General features: G+C 34.2%; 1 protein-coding gene across 1 annotated transcript in view; it reads right to left on the bottom strand.

Annotated features, from left to right (window-relative positions):
* Positions 1-3,793: 3,793 nt before the first annotated feature.
* LOC134265375 (methenyltetrahydrofolate synthase domain-containing protein-like) overlaps positions 3,794-20,450 on the bottom strand; it is an 83,472-nt gene continuing 66,815 nt past the window's right edge. The window contains exons 8-10 of the mRNA XM_062747589.1: positions 18,440-18,585; positions 15,257-15,403; positions 3,794-5,878 (exon numbers count right to left, since the gene is read on the bottom strand). Of these exons, the coding sequence (XP_062603573.1) occupies positions 5,317-5,878; positions 15,257-15,403; positions 18,440-18,585 (855 nt within the window). The 3' untranslated portion in view covers positions 3,794-5,316. The remainder of the gene's footprint in view (positions 5,879-15,256; positions 15,404-18,439; positions 18,586-20,450) is intronic.

Genomic DNA, 20,450 nt, shown 5'->3' with positions numbered 1-20,450 from the left:
AAATAAGCGAAATGTCCGATGATTGCAATATCAGGTCCAGGAGGACTATTAACAACAATTATGAGGAATGTTTTGTTGTGGAAAGAGTCAAACAATATGTTAGGAACACACGGTTGGTAATATTTTGAGATTACAGCTTTAAAAACATGGAGAAATAAATCGAGAACCGAGCGCAGTTTTTTGTGCGCAATAAATATACAGTTTTTTCAATGGGTGGCTCTGTAGCTCTCCGGTCTATCAAATTTTTTTTTTCGGAGAGCTACAGATCTTCAGCTAAGTATCCACATCTGATTCACACCACTTCTTGAATATATTGTTGCACAGTACTATTGAAGTTTTTCCTTCACTACTGTCAATATCTTAGTGATGAGTAACGAAAGAGGCTTGGTTGAACATTTACTGGAACCCGCAATGTATCTTTGTTTGTAAGGATTTTTATAAAGTTTTGGAATCCAATATATAATAGGGTAGTTCAAATTCATTTTGGCTCTGTGGAATATTAAAAATATTTAAAAAAGACATAATTATGATTTTGAAGAATTTCTTCCTTTGAAAGGGTAGCTGACGTTTTTAAATTCTGCTTCATATGAATACAAAAAATAGGTTTGCTAATAATGTGGTGCAATTGGTACCCATGGGAAATCCAAAAAATTGTTGCAAGACCTAAACTTCAAAAACTACAAAGAAGTCAATTAAAAACTTAGCATCATTTTTGTGTCGCCTGCAGAGCAGAGCAGCACTAAGGGATCAGTTTACCCGGTGTCTGTCTGTCACACACTATATCTCAAGAAGTCTAAGAGATATGGACTTGATATTTTGCACATATATTTCTTAGCACCATGGCTTCTGCATTTTACCATAAAACAAGAGATGTTTGTAAAACACTTATGCCCCCCTCCCCCCAAATTGGAATTTTTCCAAGTCCAAGGGGCATAACTCTGTCAAAAACGGCGCGATAATACCCAAAACACAACTTACCCTAGATATTCATCTGATAAATCTGTATACCAAATTTCATTTCAGTATGTACAACGATTGCAAAGAAAATGAAAGGAAACGGAAAATAATTAGAATTTTTCTACCAAGGGGCATAACTCTGTCAAAAATTAAGCGATTGTACCCAAAACAGAACTCGACCTAGATATTTATTTGATATATCTGTATACCGAATTTCATTTCAGTATGTACAACGGTTGCAAAGAAAATGAACGGAAACGGCAAATAATTCAATTTTTTCTTAAGTCCAAGGGGCATAACTCTGTCAAAGATGGTGCGATCATACCCAAAACAGAACTCGACCTAGATATTTATTTGATATATCTGTATACCAAATTTCATTTCAATATGTACAACGGTTGCAACGAAAATGAACGGAAACGGAAAATAATTGAATTTTTTCCAAGTCCAAGGGGCATAACTCTGTCAAAAATGGTGTGAACGTACCCAAAACAGAACTCAACCTAGATATTCATGTGATATATCTGTATACCAAATTTCATTTCAGTATGTACTATGGTTGCAAAGAAAATGAACGGAAACAGCAAATAATTGAATTTTTTCTAAGTCCAAGGGGCATAACTCTGTCAAAAATAGTGCAACCATACCCAAAACAGAACTCGATCTAGATATTCATGTGATATATCTGTATACCAAATTTCATTTCAGTATGTGCAACGGTTGCGAAGAAAATGAACGGAAACTAAGTGGACCGACAGACCGACGGACCGACAGACAGCAGCAAAGCAATATGCCCTCCCTTCTTCGAAGGGGGCATAAAAACACTAGTCTTGATGTAGCCTGTAGGTAGGAAACGTCAGTTGTATGGGGGCAAATGTGCTACTGAATACAATACAAGATCGATCATTGTGGAATTTCTTAAAGCAAATAAGAAACCAGAAGTCTCTGTCAAGACTGAAGCTCTACTGGTTTGTTCTTATAGCAAAGGAAGAGAAAAGTACTTATAATAAGCAGTCGGGAATTGAAACTTGACAACAGCAATAAATAGAATAATGATCCTTGATAAAGTCTCTTTATGTTCTTAGTGTAGTCTACTTGTGTGCCAAGTTATATTGAAATCAGTCCAAAACTGTAGGAGGAGTAGCATTTTGAAACAATTTTACAGAAATTTCTATTTTTAATAACCACGGCAACACCGTTCATCAAAATTAAAAAACCGCTAAACAGAATTATGTATATTAGTGTAGTCTACTTGTGTGCCAAGTTATACTGAAATCAGATCAAAACTGTAGGAGGAGTAGCATTTTGAAACAATTTTATAGAAATTTCTATTTATAGTTACCACGACAACATTGTTCATTGAAATCAAAAACCAATAAACAGAATTATGTATCTTAGTGTAGTCTACTTGTGTGCCAAGTTATATTGAAATCAGACCAAAACTGTAGGAGGAGTAGCATTTTGAAACAATTTTACAGAAATTTCTATTTTTAGTAACCACGGCAACACCGTTCATTGGAATTAAAAACCGATATACAGAATTATGTATCTTAGTGTAGTCTACTTGTGTGCCAAGTTATACTGAAATCAGACAAAAACTGTAGGAGGAGTAGCATTTTGAAATAATTTAACAGAAATTTCTATTTTTAGTAACCACAGCAACACCGTTCATCGAAATAAAAAACTGATATACAGAATTATGTATCTTAGTGTAGTCTACTTGTGTGCCAAAATATATTGAAATCAGACCAAAACTGTAGGAGGAGTAGCATTTTGAAAGAATTTCACAGAAATTTCTATTTTTAGTAACCATGGCAACACCGTTTATCGAAATCAAAAACCGATAAACAGAATTATGTATCTTAGTGTAGTCTACTTGTGTGCTAAGTTAAATTGAAATCAGACAAAAACTGTGGGAGGAGTAGCATTTTGAAAAATTGTTTACAGACAGACGGACAGACGGACGGACGCCGGACGCATTACTATCGCATAAGCTTTTCTGGTCTCTGACCAGTAGAGCTAAAAATCCTGGAGGAGTAACTTGCTGAACCACAGATCCAGCCTTATAAATCTTTGAGAGGAGCTAATGATTAAATGCTCCAGTGGTTACGATATTTTTAACTAAGGGGATTCTTCACAATAAATTCTAATTGAAAATCTTTACTTTTTAAAGCTAATAAAATACTCTAATCTTCTTCTTGGAGTTCAATTCTTGACAAAACATTGCACTTTGGGCATAATGATTGTTCGAATCATTTGATTGTTACTACTGTGAACAATATCAAGCCCCAGAAATCTTGCGAGATTTAGAGCTTCCTTCACTCCCCCACATAAGAGTGGTGGTAAGTTACATAACTGCCAGGTACTCACAGTATTGATATTATTAACAGTGACTTTCATTGTCCCGTTTTTGCGACAAGATCAATATTTCATGAAAAACAACAATCAATCTGGTATTTTTAGAGGTACATGTACTTGTTTGCTCTGCTCCTGATTTGTATACTGTATAAGTGGAAATTTTAGCGAGATGCAAATTTAGCAATTTGTCTTTAAAACAGGTTATTTTATTTTTAGTGAGATGTAATTTTAGCAATTTGAAAATGCTCACTAATACAGCTATTGCAAACTAAAGACAGTTTATTTTTAACGATATTTAATTTTAACGATCTCCGAACCTTCGCTTAAAATGCCAAAATTAAATCCTCACTAAAAATTCTACTTATACAGTGATTTACATTAACTTTTGGGCATGATTACTATTTGTTATCTTCATATTTCATGTCAGTAAATTATGTAACACCCTGCAAACTGGAATAAAAGCAAAAACCACTTGAAATCCATTTTTCAATTTTTTTTAATTTTCAATATATGGATATCTATCTGATTGTGACAACTGAAATAAATATCATCCATAAAGCCATCCTTATGACAGATACAATACAGTAAAAGCTCTAACATTTCATGACATGAGTTATATGAAGAAGAAAAACTCTTGATTTTTTTCAATATTAAATTAACAGGCATCCCTACCAACTTTTTTTATTGACATATAGAATATTAAATTAATATTTATTGCTTTATGTCATTCACCTACACAATGAATGAATACAGAATTCAATAATGGAATTTTAAACACTTAGTGTACAAAATTAAGGTTAATGAAATAAATACATTTAAATACAAAAACGTTTTACAGGGAGTCAATGTTCAACTAACAAAGAGATAACAAGAAAATGCCAAACACTACAACAATTCATAAAACGTCAATTAAACACAACTCTACATAAAAGGAAATGAATTCAGTGAGCATAGTTATTTAAAAGCTTTTTTTTGGATTTGGCTACAGTACAAAAAAAGGAAAGGAAAAAAAAACCAAGAGGTCCAAGGCTATTAACTGTCACTTGAGTATAATACAACCCTGTAATTATAAAGAATTCATAGATTGTAAACAATTACATGATAACACACAAAAAAGTGAAACTTAAAAAAGCAAGGAAAAGGTTCTGGGATCAACAAAATATTTTGTCTGGTAATCATGGTAATCACCAAAAAGTCAGAAAGGCTGGTACAAGACAGTGCTATTTACACTCGTTTAACTATCATCTAACAGTGCTTTAGCATAAAACACTACATTCACAAAGTATACTTGGCATATTTCCCATGCCATAATGACCTCTCTTCAAAAATATTTTATAATAAATGTATGATATATAAGGGGACCACAATTTTCAGTATTTGCTCCTCCTCACCTATGAATGCTATATGCCAAACTTGGTTGAAATTTGTTTAGCATTTTTAGAGAATATGAAAATACTAAATTGTTAATAGACAGTGAAAAATGATGGACGTTATCAGATAGCAATAGATCACCTGAATGATTCAAGTAACCTTAAAAGTTAAGTGAAATTGGCAGATACGTGTACTGGTAATGCAAGAAAATGAGAGTTTTTCATAGTAACCAGAATGCTGAATTATTGCTTTACTTAGATGTTTATAATCTCTTATAATGAATATTTCAAAGCCTAAAAAAAAGGAATTTAATTAGATTTAACACAAAAAATGAGGCAAAGTAATAAAATTTCATTCAATATAATGTTCTAATTCTAATATGGTTTCTCCTCTTAAAGAAAATCCATCTTAAACCTGAAGCAGAAATTAAAATAAAAGTCAACAGTTTAGCTGTTACTTTTTCACTTAGCATACTGCAAAAGTTTTTCTGATAAAGAAATTATTAAATCTAATAAAGAGAATCCTATCAGCAAAAAAAGAAAAAAAAAAAACAATCCTTAATTGTTCTCAACCTGAAAGAAGCAACAAAACAGTATCAATAACCATTTCTCCATTACGCACAGGAAAATACTAATCCTCCGGTTTTTCATCACCAACTCCATCCTGTATGACATCGGAGTCTTCTCCTTGTTTGAGGCGATTTGATTTTTCCACTCTTAGCTTGCGGCCACGAATTTCCAGGTTTTGCAAGGCATCTAATGCTGCCTCCATTTCCTGCATTTCTTGGAACTGAAGTAAGGAGTAGCCCTTAGCTCCATTCCAGATGACACGGATAGGGTTGACATCCTTTCCACGGATTTCTCCTTTCAATTCACTTACCCTGACTGATCTCTGGATACTTCCTACAAACAATGTGGGGATTGGAGCTCGAGTTCTTGGACCTCGACGACGCCTTGGACGATAATCATCATGCTCCTCATCATCTGCAGTATTTTCAGACTCTTCTCTTCTCCTTGGACGGCGTCTTCTCATATTGCGTCGCCTGGGTGGGCCACGGCGACCCTCACCCTCACTTTCACCTTCTTCGTGCTCTTGCTCGTGGTCGTCATCATGGGACTCTTCATTATTGTCTCCATCATCCTGTCGGCGGGACCCTCCCCTACGTCTACGGTACCGACGATTTCTCCTGAATCTAATTTAAATAAGAACAAGATGTGTTTGTAAATCACTATGCACCCGGCGGCAACAAAGTTAAAAAAACATATATTTAGCATATAGGTCACAGTCAAGGTCACAAGGTCATTGATCTTGGTGTCATTTGAAAGAACTTGAGTAGTGAAGTATGCATACCAAATAAGAAATCTCTCTCTCTCATGGTTCAATAGTTATGGTGAAGGTTCTAAAAAACTATTTTTAGCATATAGGACACAGTCAAGGTCATAAGGTCATTGACCTTGGTGTCATGTGAAAGGGTTTAATTAGTGGAGAATACATGCCAAATATTAAGTCTCTATCTCTCTTCGTTCAAAAGTTACGGCAAAAGTTAAAGTTTGCCAACAAAAAAGCTATATTTAGCATATAGGTCACAGTCAAGGTCACAAGGACATTGACCATGGTGTCATTTAAAAGAGCTTAATCAGTGGAGTATGCATACCAAATATGAAGTCTCAAACATTCAAATTTCAAAAGTTATGGCAAAGGTTGAAGTTTGCAGACAAACAGACAGATGGACAGACAGAAAGGACAAAAACAATATACGCCTCGGATCTTTCGATCCGGGCGCATAAAAATTAGTCATAAGATTTCTCCAGTGGAAGTAAAAAGTATGTATTACAGTATACATTTTACAGAATGAAACCAAAAGTCTCAATCAAGATTTTAGTTCTACTTGTTGGGCTAGGTATTGGCTGCAAATTTTGTACTGCAATATGTTGTAATATTTTTACCTGTATTTTGATATGAGCATAAACCTAATTAACCCTTGGTATATGGTGCTGTGAAAAGATGCGATTGTTTTCATCATGTGATCTCGAATTTGAACAGGTATGCACAAATTGCCTCATCAACATAAATAAACAAGAAGTCTGTACGCTAATGCTCACTAGTAATACCCCTGGTCTGATGTGAATAAACACTATTATGTTACTAAACACAAGTTCATTTATGGACAGACATACGAATAAAGAGGAAGTTGACATCGGATTTAAACACCAAGAGGCCCCTGGGCCACATCGCTCACCTACGTAACTTTGGCCATGCTGTTCTTTACCAGATTTCCCCCTTGTATTATTATTGTACTATTGTATTACAGTATAAATCTTGTATTATTTATTGTGACCTACCCCCAGGGGTCCTGATTTTAACAATTTAGATCTACACTACCCTAGGATGCTTCCACATAAATATAAGCTTTTCAGGCCCAGTGGTTCTTGAAAAGAGGATTAAAAAAAATTCTAATATATTTCAAATTTTAAACTTGGATTCCCTATTGTGGCCCCATCCTACCCCTGGGGATCATGATTTTAACAATTTAAAATCTATACTATCCCAGGATGCTTCCAAATAAGTTTAAGGTTTTCTGTTTTTCATTATTTAAACTCCCCGACAGACAAACAGATGGACAGAGAGACAGATGGATGGACAATGGGTGATCAGAAAAGCTCACTTGAACTTTCAGCTCAGGTGAGCTAAAAATGAATCCCATAATATGCCATGCCTCAGCAAAGAGTGTGCAGCACAGATAAACAGGAAGATGACATAGGATTTTAACAAAAATTAACATATGCAGAGTTCTTGAAATCTTTTTTCCACTGTCAGTCATTTGGACTGACTGCCACAGGAAGTTTGTCGGTCCAGACAGATTTTTATCAGTCCAACAAAATAATTAAACATAATTTTAAGAAGATGAAAACTGTATTTGAATTTTATTATCATTACATTTCGCACCCTCCGTCATATACACACTGCATACTTCATGCGAATTTGATCATCGTATTACAAATTTCGTTGAATTCTCCTAGGAGGTAAATTTTCTTCATAAGTTTTTGATCTAGTTCGATTTTTCTCACCTGGCTAATACCTTATCGCCGTCAAAAACTTGTTAAAACAATTAATCAATCATAGTTTGGTACTTGCGTTCATTGAAGAAGCCATTACGAGATACTGAAAAGCGTTTAACAGATTATGATCGGTCGGTTATAGAGAATTAGTACAAAATTTAGTCGGATTTTTGCAAGTTGCCTTCTCGTCACCTACCGGCCATTTGGACTGACACAGAACGTAAAGTGATCGGTCCTTGGTTGTTTTTATCGGTCTTGCCGACAGGACAGAAAGATTTCAAGAACTCTGATATGGCATGTCTCAGCAAAGGAAGTGTTAAAATTTCAAGCATCTACTATGAGTAGTTGCTGAGAAAACTGTGATGAAAATTTGTTATGTATGGTACGGACAGATGCACCGATAAACAGGAAGTTGACATTGGATTTGAATCCTACCATATGGCATGCCTTAGCAAAGAATGTGCTAAAATTTCGAGCATTTTCGATGAGAAGTTGTTGAAAAAACTGCATCCAAAAATTTGTTACAGATTTACATACAGATGGACAGACACACAAGGGTAAAACAGTATAACCCCCTCTCCTTCAGAGGAAATATAATAACATATTTAAATCGTGTAAGTTTTTAAAGAATAACTAACAAGAAGGCATTGATTTTATTTAATTGCAAATCAACATCTTCAATATTTATTCTTAATCATATTTTGAATAGGCAGTCAAACCTGTATTAAGAGACCTTCCAACGGAGAAAGGAAAAAGGTCACATATGACAGGTGGTCTCTTAATACAGGTTGCTTATTTTCCGCAGTGTTCAAATATACGAGGGCCATTCAAAAATTACGCGGACTGAGCTATTATTTACTCTTACAGATGTCATATAGTTATGAAATTTCACAGAAAAATTCTACTTAAATTATTGGTATGTTGATATCGCTGATGGAGAGATACGGAGCACGACAAAAAATTGCAGCAAAAGCATGCATAATCGAAAATTTAACTCATTAATTTTCTATAATTCGCGATATTTTTCGACAATTTTCTCAAATGTATCTTTAAATTGTTCTGTTATTATGTACTTAGATTTCTGAAGTGATATTTGAAATACTAACAGAAATATAGTGATTTTTTTTTCTGATGCGATTCCCGTGAAAATAACTGTGAAAATGACGTTTCCTGAATTGACAGCGCACCACACTTTTGTTAAATTATGTGTAATGCTCGAGATATCGCCAACATAGATCCAAAATATGCATAACAAAACATGTAGTAAACTAGGGTATTCGTGACATCCGTCCATAAATAGCAAATTCAAATTTTAGACCGTTAGACCTCTGTAAAAAAGGCTATACGGGAGGACGGGAAGAAGATTATCGACGAAAACTTTATCCGGACTGTAAAGAACGTGATTGAGTCAGAGTCACCAATATCATACTATATCTCATAAATACCTGCAGTTTTTGGTTTTAAAACAAAAAAGAATATTCTTTACTTGTTTAATAGATGTTAAGCTTGACAAAAAATGGTGTTTTGATGTTGAGTAGATAAGGTAACTCAAACTGTAAAGGTACTCTTGGGAAAATGTTGAGAAAATGAAAGCTCAATTACATATTTTTTTATAATGCCTGTGACGCCGAAGATTTTGCTGCTCCGTGACTTAACGATATGTCCTGAAAAATCACTTAAAGGTACTTGGACACAGATTTGAAGTTATTATTTTCTCTATAATATTATGACTTATATATTTTAATAGCATTTCACACAAAATTTAATTAAAATTCTTATTTCGTTTAAAAGATATTGAAATTTCAAATTTTTCAGCGGGTTTGATTGACATATCCTTGCACTCTCACAAATTTAATTTTATTCTTAATCCTTAGGAAAAGTGGCAATCTCGTTTTGTATAAATGAAAAATATTAATACTATAATCCAGAAAATTCAGAGTAGACACGTTCGAAAGCAAAACAAACACACAATATATTGTCAGTCCGTGCAGTTGTGGTAAGCAGACTGTGACGATTGAACGCACCCGGTGAATTCTAAATATAAACAATAACAGAACTCGAGCCCTGTTTACAAAAACTGTGTACATAACACGAGTGTTCTCGATTTGCTAAACTCTGTACGCATCTCTTAGTTCGGAATGACGATACTTGTGAAGGTGTTTTGCTTTCTAACATTTCTACTCTGAATAGAATTATTTTTCTTGATAAAAGTTTTAATATTTCTCATTAAAACACATCAAAATTGCCACTTTTCCTAAGGATTAAGAATAAAGTTAAAATTTGTGAAAGTGCAAGGATGTGTCAATCAAACCCGCCAAAAAATTTAAAGTTTTAATAACTTTTAAATGAAATAAGATTTTTAATTAATGTTTGTGTGAAATGCTATTAAAATATATAATTCGTGATATTATACTGTAACAGAAAAAATGAGAAAATATTAACTTCAAATCTGTGTCCAAGTACCTTTAAAATCGGTATCAATTTACAACATTTTGATATGAAATTTTGAAGACCATATACGTAAAGATTCTTTTATATTATGTGTGACATTTTGCCCGATTATGTCGTCAAATATTTTTTCTGTGCAACAAGTCCGCGTAATTTTTGAATGGCCCTCGTATAATGCTAAAAATATCACACGTGTATGTTGAATGTATTTTATAATACGTTTATTTCCATTCTTAAATAGGTACTACTCAACTCTAAAATGCTTTTACAACTGTCCTGTTAAGAAATAAAAATTTGCTTGATATGCATACGAGTCGTTTGAATATTGGGAAATATTGTGAACATCTGAAAATATTAATATTTTTTCATACAGTATAAAAAAAAGCTGCAAAGTTTTTTTTCTCATAATTTTTTTTTTTTTTTTTTTTTTTTTTTTTTTAAACATGTTAGCCTATATATAACTTCGTATGTTTTGCATATTACTAAGAATTAAAACTGTATCGTGATTTTTGTTTTGCACTTGGTATCAAATTAAATTATATTTATGACTTAAAATATTAATTTAACCTAATTATTTTTTTCCTTACTGAACTACCATGTCCAATATTGCCTGTTTGTGACCAGGTATTTCAATCACTCCAATTATCACATGCTGTGGGTACTAGCTAGCATATGTAAATGTTTACATACCCATTGGTGACACAATGCACTTAAATAAACATCTAGGATTTAGTTACTTGTTAATTTAAGTTAAACAGGCAGGTTTTATTGCTGAATATCTATTTGGCCCTTATAGCATGAAGTGATATCGGGATCGACCTCGAACGTCCATTTTTAAAATGGCGCTCGATCACTGGACAGAAAAAACCGTAATGTTTATGTTTTTTTTATGTTTATTCAATAAATATTAAAGTCTATGTAAAAATTTCATTTTTTTATGTTGTTTAACTCATAAAATTTGCATTTTATAATTATTTAATGAAATAAAGCGTGTTTGTATTTGTTTTGAACCCAAAACGTAGCATGCTCAACCCAAATCGAAAGCAGGAATCGGAAAGTATGTAGTCATAAAATTCGGGTAAAATTGCTTGAAATTACTAAAATGGTAAGGAATCACGGTCGTTGGTCACGGTAGACAGGTGGTCGTTTAATACAGGTGCAATATACAGGGAAAAGTGTTGGGGGGGGGGGAATTTTTACGGTCATATGTGACAGTGAGTCGCTTAATACACTCAGTGAGTCGCTATGGCAGTTTTGAATGTGCCGTATAACAGGTAATTTTTACTGCTGTAAATTTTAAAGAATTTTGGTTGAAATAGGCTGATTTAATTTTTTACGCGTTAAATTTTTACGAATTGAGCATATCCATAAAAAAATAAAATCATTGGAGGTGAAATTCTAGATCAACATTTTAGCATTTTGAATGCGTTAACACTGAAATACATGTGATGTTTCTAGACAACCCTATGTAAAAAATAAGTAACATCTTAATGTTATCGTAATAGGTAATAGGCACTTCCGTTGCGTTTACCTGAGGAAATTTCATCGATCTGACTGGAATGCCGTTTATTAAGGATAAATTGTGGGACCACATGTACCTGTGGTCTGAGGTGGAAACACGAGGCCAATGGGCCACATCGCTCACCTGAGAAGCTTTGACCATTCCGCTCTTTACCAGATTTCCCCCTTGTAATACATATTGTGACCCCACCCTATCCCACTGATCATAATTTAGACAATTTGAAATCTACACTACCCCAGGATACTTCCACGTAAGTTTCAGCATTTCTGACCCAGTGGTTCTTTAAAGATTTTTCCTGTATATTTCTATGTAAAACTTTGATTCCCTATTGTGGCCCCGCCCATCCCACGGGGGTCATGATTTGAACAATTTAGAATCTACACTACCCCAGGATGCTTCCACATAAGTTTCAGCTTTTCTGGCCCAGTGGTTCTTGAGAAGAAGATTTTTAAAGATTTTTTCTATATATTTCTATGTAAAACTTTGATTCCCCATTGTGGCCCCGCCCAACCCCCGGGGATCATGATTTGAACAATTTAGAATCTACACTACCCCAGAATGCTTACACATATGTTTCAGTTTTTCTGGCCCAGTGGTTCTTGAGAAGAAGATTTTCAAAGATTTTTCCAATATATTTCTATGTAAAACTTTGATTCCCCATTGTGGTCCCACCCTACCCCCCGGGGTCATGATTTTAACAATTTAGAATCCACACTACCCCAAAATGCTTCCACATAAGTTTCAGCTTTTCTGGCCCAGTGGTTCTTGAGAAGAAGATTTTTTAATGACCCCACCTTTTTTTTTTGTCTTTTCTTGATTATCTCCCCATGAGAGGACTTGGCCCTTCATTTTAACGTTAAAAATTTCCCTTCACCCAAGGATGCTTTGTACCAAGTTTGGTCAAAATTGGCCTGGTGGTTCTTGAGAAGAAGTTGAAAATGTGAAAAGTTTAGCTAGACAGACGGAGGGACGGACAAGGACAAAATGTGATCAGAAAAGCTCACTTAAGCCTTCGGCTCAGGTGAGCTAAAAACTCCCATTTTTCATTGGAAATTACAGTTTTAAAAAAGTTTATTCATCTTGTTTACCTACAAATTATGCCCGAAATACTTTATTTGATCAAGCTACAGTTATAAAGCATTATTGAAGGAATTTATTTCTGAAATTTGATATATCTGTACTACAGAATGAGATATATATAAAAATTCTTTGATTATGTTGTAATCATTGCAGAAAAAATCGTCATAAAATTCTTTGACTATGTTCATTTTGTAGGCACCTAACATTTACTAGATCTTGACCTTAAGCTTAACCTGTCCCATCTAGATAATCTACCTATGAACACAAAGTAATGTTCATTAACTTTTCTATCATTTGTGAGAAAGTGAGAAAGACCTTTTCAGTCCCCAATCTTGAATGTCGTTCAGAATGATGCAATAGTTTATCAATAAAAACCTGTTGTAATCCCTGCCACAAAATGAGTATTGGAATACACAGAGGTCACAGAGAGGTCAGAAAATAGGTCAATTTTCAAATTTTCTCATTTTTATACAAATTTTAATGGAATTTACAGCACATTTTGTTTTGGAAAACACAGAGCACAAGCTTGCCTATCTCCCATTTTTATATATTTTAAACACTAGTGTCAGATATACTTAATGTGTAAAACCCTCAGATAGGCAAGCTTGTGCTCTATGTTTTCCAAAGAGAAAAGTATCTCAAATATGATGAAATTCCACCAGTCGAGAATTAAGAAAATTTGGGGAAATGTCCTACTTCTGCACCCTCTTGTGACCTCCATGTAAGCTTTGAACCCAAATCAGTGCTGGTTTGAAAGCAAGCATCAATTTAATGAGGCCGAGTCTAATTATTTCTGCCCTAGGGATTTTGATAATTTTTTGATAATTAATTTTTACTGTTATAATTATTGTTTTAAAGATTTTTCCTATATATTCCTATGTAAAACTTGGGTCGGCCATTTTGGCCCCACCCTTGCCCAGGGGGTCATGATTTGAACAAACTTGAATCTACACTACCTGAGGAGCTTCCACATGAGTTTCATCGCCGACCATTAATTTTTAACAAATTCATGATTATCTCCCCTTAAATTCTGAACAAACTTTACCCCTTCACCCAAGGATACTTTGTGGCAAGTTTGGTTGAAATTGGCCCAGTGGTTCTTGAGAAGAAGTTAAGATTAAAAAATCGAATGTTTACCACCCCGATTTCTTAGGGGACCATCTCAAAAGTTGTCAAATTTTACTATTGGGCCCTATGGGAATTTGTTGGAAAAGCACCAATTTACCACATTTTTTTTCCATATTTTTTGTATTTCTGCCCTAGAGATTTCTTTTTCATTCAAGTACATGAAAATTATTGTAAAAAGTCACCAAATTGTCTCAAAAATTCACCATCTACTTTGGTAATTACTAAGTTTATTTTTTCAAGCCCAATACCTCTATAAAATTGCCATATTACGGTATAGCTACATATCAGTGCGGATGAATGAACAGCACATACAATTTTTTTGGTAAAAAAAATTAGCAATGTTTGAATTGCTAGTATGCTTCTTTAGATGTTCCGTCATCAGTTTTTAGTATTATATCCATGGACGTCTAGGAACACACAAGCTAGTCAGGCTTCATTCTTCAGCGTCATGCAATGCTTACAAAATCCGAAAATAGTGACGTTGGTCGAGTCATTTCAGTGTTTTTTTTCCTATTATTGTCATAAAATCACATTTTCAGACCAGTAGGGGTTACAGATAATGTTAATTTTGCATTAAAATCAAAATATTTGGCAAAGGTGTACTGTCGCACAAATGACTGCATGAAATTTAAAAGCTGCGCAAAGTCATGCGCACTCGAATTAGACTCAGCCTCGTTAAGCCTAAACTACGAACTATCACATTTTACAAGTGTTCTGATTTTTACATCAAATTAGGGGAGAGATTCGGCCATTAAACGAACTTGTCCTTTATTGTTTTGTAATTATACCAGTTTTTATCACCGTATCAACATGTTCATATTTTAATCGTTGATTTCTTTCTGCATTCATAGCAATGTACAAATCAAAATTGTGTAATTTGTTCCTAAGGATAGAGTTAAGTCTTAGCTTGATAAAGCATTTTCTATGTACAGAATGTGGCAAGGTGGATCTTGAGAAGTTGATAATGTGAACAGTTTACAGATGGATGTATAGACAAATGGAAGGATGGATATAGCAGGGTCATCAGAAAAGCTTACTGTAGATTCCTTATATTTTGCAAGTACATATTATCGTGAAAGGCCTCTTCAACGTCAAATCGTGAGAAGAATAATTTGCAAATGAACGGTTCATCAAGAGATACTACATTATTTTAGCACCATAAAAATAAAAGCGAGTAATTTCATTTCGCGAGTGGTGCTTCTCACGGAATTACGCGATACTTAATTCCACATGTATATTTAGGAATTTACAGTATTTGAGTTTTCAGTTCAGGTTGAGCTAAAATATATTGTGGAGATTGTGATAAAGGTCAATAATGAGAATTAAAGACTACCTTTGACGTGGCTTGTCCTCCCCAGCTTCATCACCATTCTGTATATACTCCTCTCGATCTTCCTCAGTTTCTCTCCTCTCCCTGTATGGTCCTCCTCCTCTTCGACCACCTCGATATCTCCTAAATCTGCCTCCCCTTCCTCGGTACCTACAAAAAGTTCAATATTAATGAATAGCCGTTTGCTGGTAAATTTCTGAGGGAATTTTCAAACATTATTTAACAAAGAAAAAGGTATGGTTTTAGCTTTATCGTGCCCGAAAAATTCAATGTTTTCAAAAAGTTTTGAAATTGGCTTTAATAAGAGTGCAACGATACACCGTTTGACGGTATACCGCGGTTTATTTTTCCACTGTTCGGTTCACAATACGTGAAACTGATATCATGGTTCAATTCAATAGGTCTGTAATTATCCGAATCGTCCGGTTTGGTTCCTCATTTACAATTTCAAAATGGCTTCCGCATGAATCATGAGGTCAATGAAACTGCAGAAACGGCAGTTAAACTTGTTTCCAGCCTCATTTTAACGGATCGAAGGATGTTATCACTTTCTTGGTGTTACTGTAATGAACATTTGATAAAACCTTTGAGTTTAAAGTGTATGATGACAAACGTCTGACTTTTTAACCCAATATGTCACGTATCGTGAACCTAATACCATGATCCCTATCGTATCGTGTCCTGGGGTAGGTGTATCGTTGCACCCCTAGGCTTTAATATTCGTCGAGTTTATGACTGTGATAAATCAGAAAAGACTAGGGCTAATTGTAACGGGGACCGTTACAGATGTTCCCCAAACGCTCCCCAACTCCCTTTTGGTGCCGTATTCCCTTTAAGCGCTATTAAGTAAGACACACTTTATGCAATTTAGACTTAAACAACGTTTTCCCAGAAGAATACAAAATGTATTTAAATTTTAGCATTGCACGCGTGCTCATCTGAATGCAGGTGCGTAATGACCACATCATCTTGTCTACACTATATATATATTTTAATATACTTAATAACAAATCAATTAATCCAGAAGTATTAGAAAATACACTCATTTAAGCGTATTTTAATATTACTCATTTCACATGCACGCACGTGCATGCACGTGCATGAGGACTACACCTTCTTGTAGGAGTCTATTATGTCTGTCTATGTTCTAAATCCCATCCTGTTTGGTTGAAAAACAAGGGAGTTATAGCCATATATTTACATTTGCAAGTGTTTTCCTTTATATAACACTACTGAAAGCAAGCGTTTTTATAACTGTGTAAATACAGGTATGGGGTCAAGAGGTCATAGATGTGCGTTTGGATAAACGTTCGACGTAATTTCTCTGTGACGTCATAAAGGGTCGACGCGTGTTTAGTGGATTACATACATGCCGTTGGGTTTGAAAAATTACCGCATTTCACGCGTTAAAAGTAACAATCAGGCAAATATAAAGTATGAATAAGACACAAATGTAAATATAAGTAATAAGGTATCATTTTTTGAGTTTTATTGAGATGTAAAACGGGTTGGCAGTACTTGGCACATGATCAAATCTTCCATAAAGCCCTTCGGGCTTTATGGGATTTGATCACGTGACCAACCCGTTTTACATCTCAATAAAACTCAAAAAATGATACCTTATTTCTTAATTACAGTTTTAGCCAATAAGATTGCAGCACACGTGCATGCGCGTGTTTTCACGACAATTGTTATATATCATATTGTAGTACATCCTAATGTATGTATATATTTTAGTTTTCATAGCATTTCGTCAAAAAACAAAAAAGATATTGAGATTTTTGTTTCAGCCAATCAGAACGATGTGCACGTGCATGTACGTGCATGATGACCATACTTTCTTGTAGGAGTCTATTATATCTGTCTATGTTCTAAATCCCATCCTGTTTGGATGAAAAATAAGGGAGTTATAGCCATTTCAAGTTTAAGCCAATCAGATTGCAGCGCACGTGCATGCGCGTGTTTTCATGTCAATTTTTATATATAGTATTGTAGAACATCCTAAAGTATGTCTATATTTTAAATTTCATATTATTTCGTCAAAAAACAGAAAAGATATCGAGATTTTTGTTTCAGCCAATCAGAGCGAAGCGCACGTGCATGCGCGTGAGTTCGTGCTAATTTGACAGTGTCATATTATCTACACTATTAATATATCTTCATATAATGAGTTTCAAATCATTTAATTAAAAAATGTAAAAGTTATAGCAATATTAAGTACATCGGTCATTTCACCCATTTCACGCGCACGCACGTGCATGCGTATGCGCGCAAAATGACTTTCGTTCCGCACACCTACACTACACACCTATTAACCCTAAAAAGGTTTTAGCTTAGTTGGGTGAACAGTTTCTGAGAACACTCGCGGACAAAAAAGTACCGGAGAACAAAGAAGAAAAAAAAGAATAATAATAATAAGAAACCGAGTAAAAACAATATGTTCCCAAACTCCGTTTGGGGAACATAAATATGGCATAAAGGACTACCATTCTGGAAATATGATGTCATTAATTTGATGCATTTCTCTATTTTAAACAAAAAAATCCTCAAAATGACTCGCTTCAAGGGTAATTTTCCTTCAGAAAACAGTGTCCACAGCCATCGCCCACTTTAGTTTTTGTATATATTGTGCAAAATTCAATGAAAAATCACATATCTCAAAATCACAGTCAATGCCTCTGGACTGTATTTTCTGAAAGAAAAATCTCATTGAAAATTGGTCTTCTGCAACTTTTTAAGAAAATAAGGTTAAATGCATATGTTTATGATGTCATAAATAGCATTTAGAAATGCATGTGCGAAAAATAATTTGAATGATTTTTCTGCATGGAATTGCAATGATTCAGAAAGCATGAAGTTTTCAATTTTTACATCAGTTTAATATTAAGAAAATCACAGGGCAAGATTTGCATTGAAACCTTACCTTGTTTTTTCTAATTTCAGTAACCATGGCAACATCGTTCATCAAAATCAAATTCAATATACAGAATTAAGTATTTAAGAGCAGTTGTGTGCAAAGTTATATTGAAATTAGACAAAAACGGTAGGAGGAGTAGCATTTTGACTGAGAGAAGGACGGACGATGGACACCTTATTATTACATATATCACATTATATCTTCTGGCCTCTTACCAATAGAGCTAAAAAGGAATAAGTGGTAAATTGGCTGAGCTGACAAACATTTACCTTGGACGTCCATAATCCGAGTCCATGCGTCTCCTGTCTTCTCTCTCTGGGATGTCATCTTCTTCACGCCCATCTTTAAGGGTCACATCCTTTCCTGCCTCCTTTTCCTTTTCCCTTAGAAATTTTAAAATAGGTACCTGTCGAACCTATTAGGAAAAAAATGTATTTACATGTCACTTCCTATTTTAAATCTTAATTTCCAAAGATTAGAGATGCACAATTTCAATGACCTTACGGCCCCCTGTATAAGGACAGACATTCATTTGAGATGCATTTCAAAAATATTTTGTAATAAAAAAAAAGATTGCACTAATTTTAGCAGTTTTTTCCCCACCCCTCAGGCCCCAGGAGGGCAGGGACCATATGATTCACATTTTTGTAATTAGATAGATACTATATGCCAAAATTGGTTCAAACTGGTTAAGCGGTTTCAGAGAAAAAGCTGAAAATGTTCAAATGTTAAAGCAAGACAACGGACAAAAACGGATAGCAAAATGCACAAAACACCAATCACTAAATTATTAAACACAATTCATCATAACTGACTTTAATATATGGATAGGGAATATTAGGGGTGTGCAACATTATCGATATATCGGTATATTGCAATATTAAACCCAACGATAATATATCGCAGTATATTTTTTCTATACTGGTATTGATGATATGCAAACGGGAAGTGTTACACAAACGCTAATTATGGTGTATCTGCAACTGTAAAGGCTTTTTTTGATAGTAATTGACATTACTACAATGTGTAAAAGTTAAAAATGGAATAAAAGGGATTTAATATTTTTTAATTTTATTATTAATATTTTTCAATTCAACAACAGTTTTATTTTTATCCAGAAAACTTACTCCAAACAAATGGTGGGTTTCGTACTTTTTTTTTATCAAAATGGTGGATGAAAAAATGTTATGTACAATCTTTTTTTGTGATGCTTAAATGTCTGAGAATGCATATCACATTTATAAAATGAAAGAAAGGTTGAGATACAAAATAATGTGACAGTTTCTCAATTTATTTTAGGAAATTCTTTTTAAGAAAGACAGAACCTGTCAATTGTTTTTTTTTTTTGCTCGAGAAAAATGTCGATCTCTGACCATGCTGACACTAATAACTAAGACAACTAATTTGCGAAGGAACTACAGTAAGGTGCAAAAAAATCCGAATTTTTCACGTGTATTTATTAGGGATGTCAACGAGTACCCGGTTAACCGGGTACTCGATCGAACGTCCAAGTATCGAATACTAAAATCGGTACTCGGTTACTCGGATGTATATTTTTGAATATTTCTTAGCTAATTTATTAATGCATCAAACAATGTTTTAACACGTAAAATACTCATTGCACTTGTACATACAGTAATTAGAGTTTCCTATACTCCTCTAAATGACCATTATCGCCCGTGGCAGTGTTTATACAGTAATTATCGTGACCAAGCACCTGCTACCTGGCCTTCTCACCTTTGGCTGTCTTCTACAATTAATTTTGATTTGCTTTAATTAATTATTTGTTTTCACTGAATATCGTTTAAGGTCTATTATGATTAAATAAATTTGATAATCTTGTTAATTCTGCGAGAAACCTTAAATTCTCGGGAAAATAGACAGATGATATTGCCCGCGCGATTGTTGATATGGTTGTGTTTGATTACCTGCCAATACAAATGGTTGAAGCCAAAGGCTTAAAAAACTGATGTCCATCATTGCACCAAACTACAAAATACCGTCCCATAATACTAGAAAATCTAGGATCGAAAAGTGTACTAAAACCGTAAATCTGCTCTGTTAGGCGAACTTGATCAAGTTCAAGTTAAACTGTACGACTGATACTTGGACGTCAAATGTAACAAAGAGTTACATTACAATATATCGAGCAGATTAATTTTTAACACAAAAACTCTGTGAACCACTTATGATTTTATTTCTTGTGTTTATCTGATAAATAAATTGAACATAAACGATGTTATATTAAATTTCATCGGGCACGAAGTGTCCATCATTGTT

This window comes from Saccostrea cucullata, unplaced genomic scaffold (genome assembly GCF_032062105.1).
Source record: "Saccostrea cucullata isolate Sc308-1 unplaced genomic scaffold, CSIRO_AGI_Scuc_v1 ctg988, whole genome shotgun sequence".
Taxonomy (NCBI): domain Eukaryota; kingdom Metazoa; phylum Mollusca; class Bivalvia; order Ostreida; family Ostreidae; genus Saccostrea; species Saccostrea cuccullata.
Note: the sequence above shows the minus strand (reverse complement) of the source record. Positions and strands in the feature narration are given on the sequence as shown.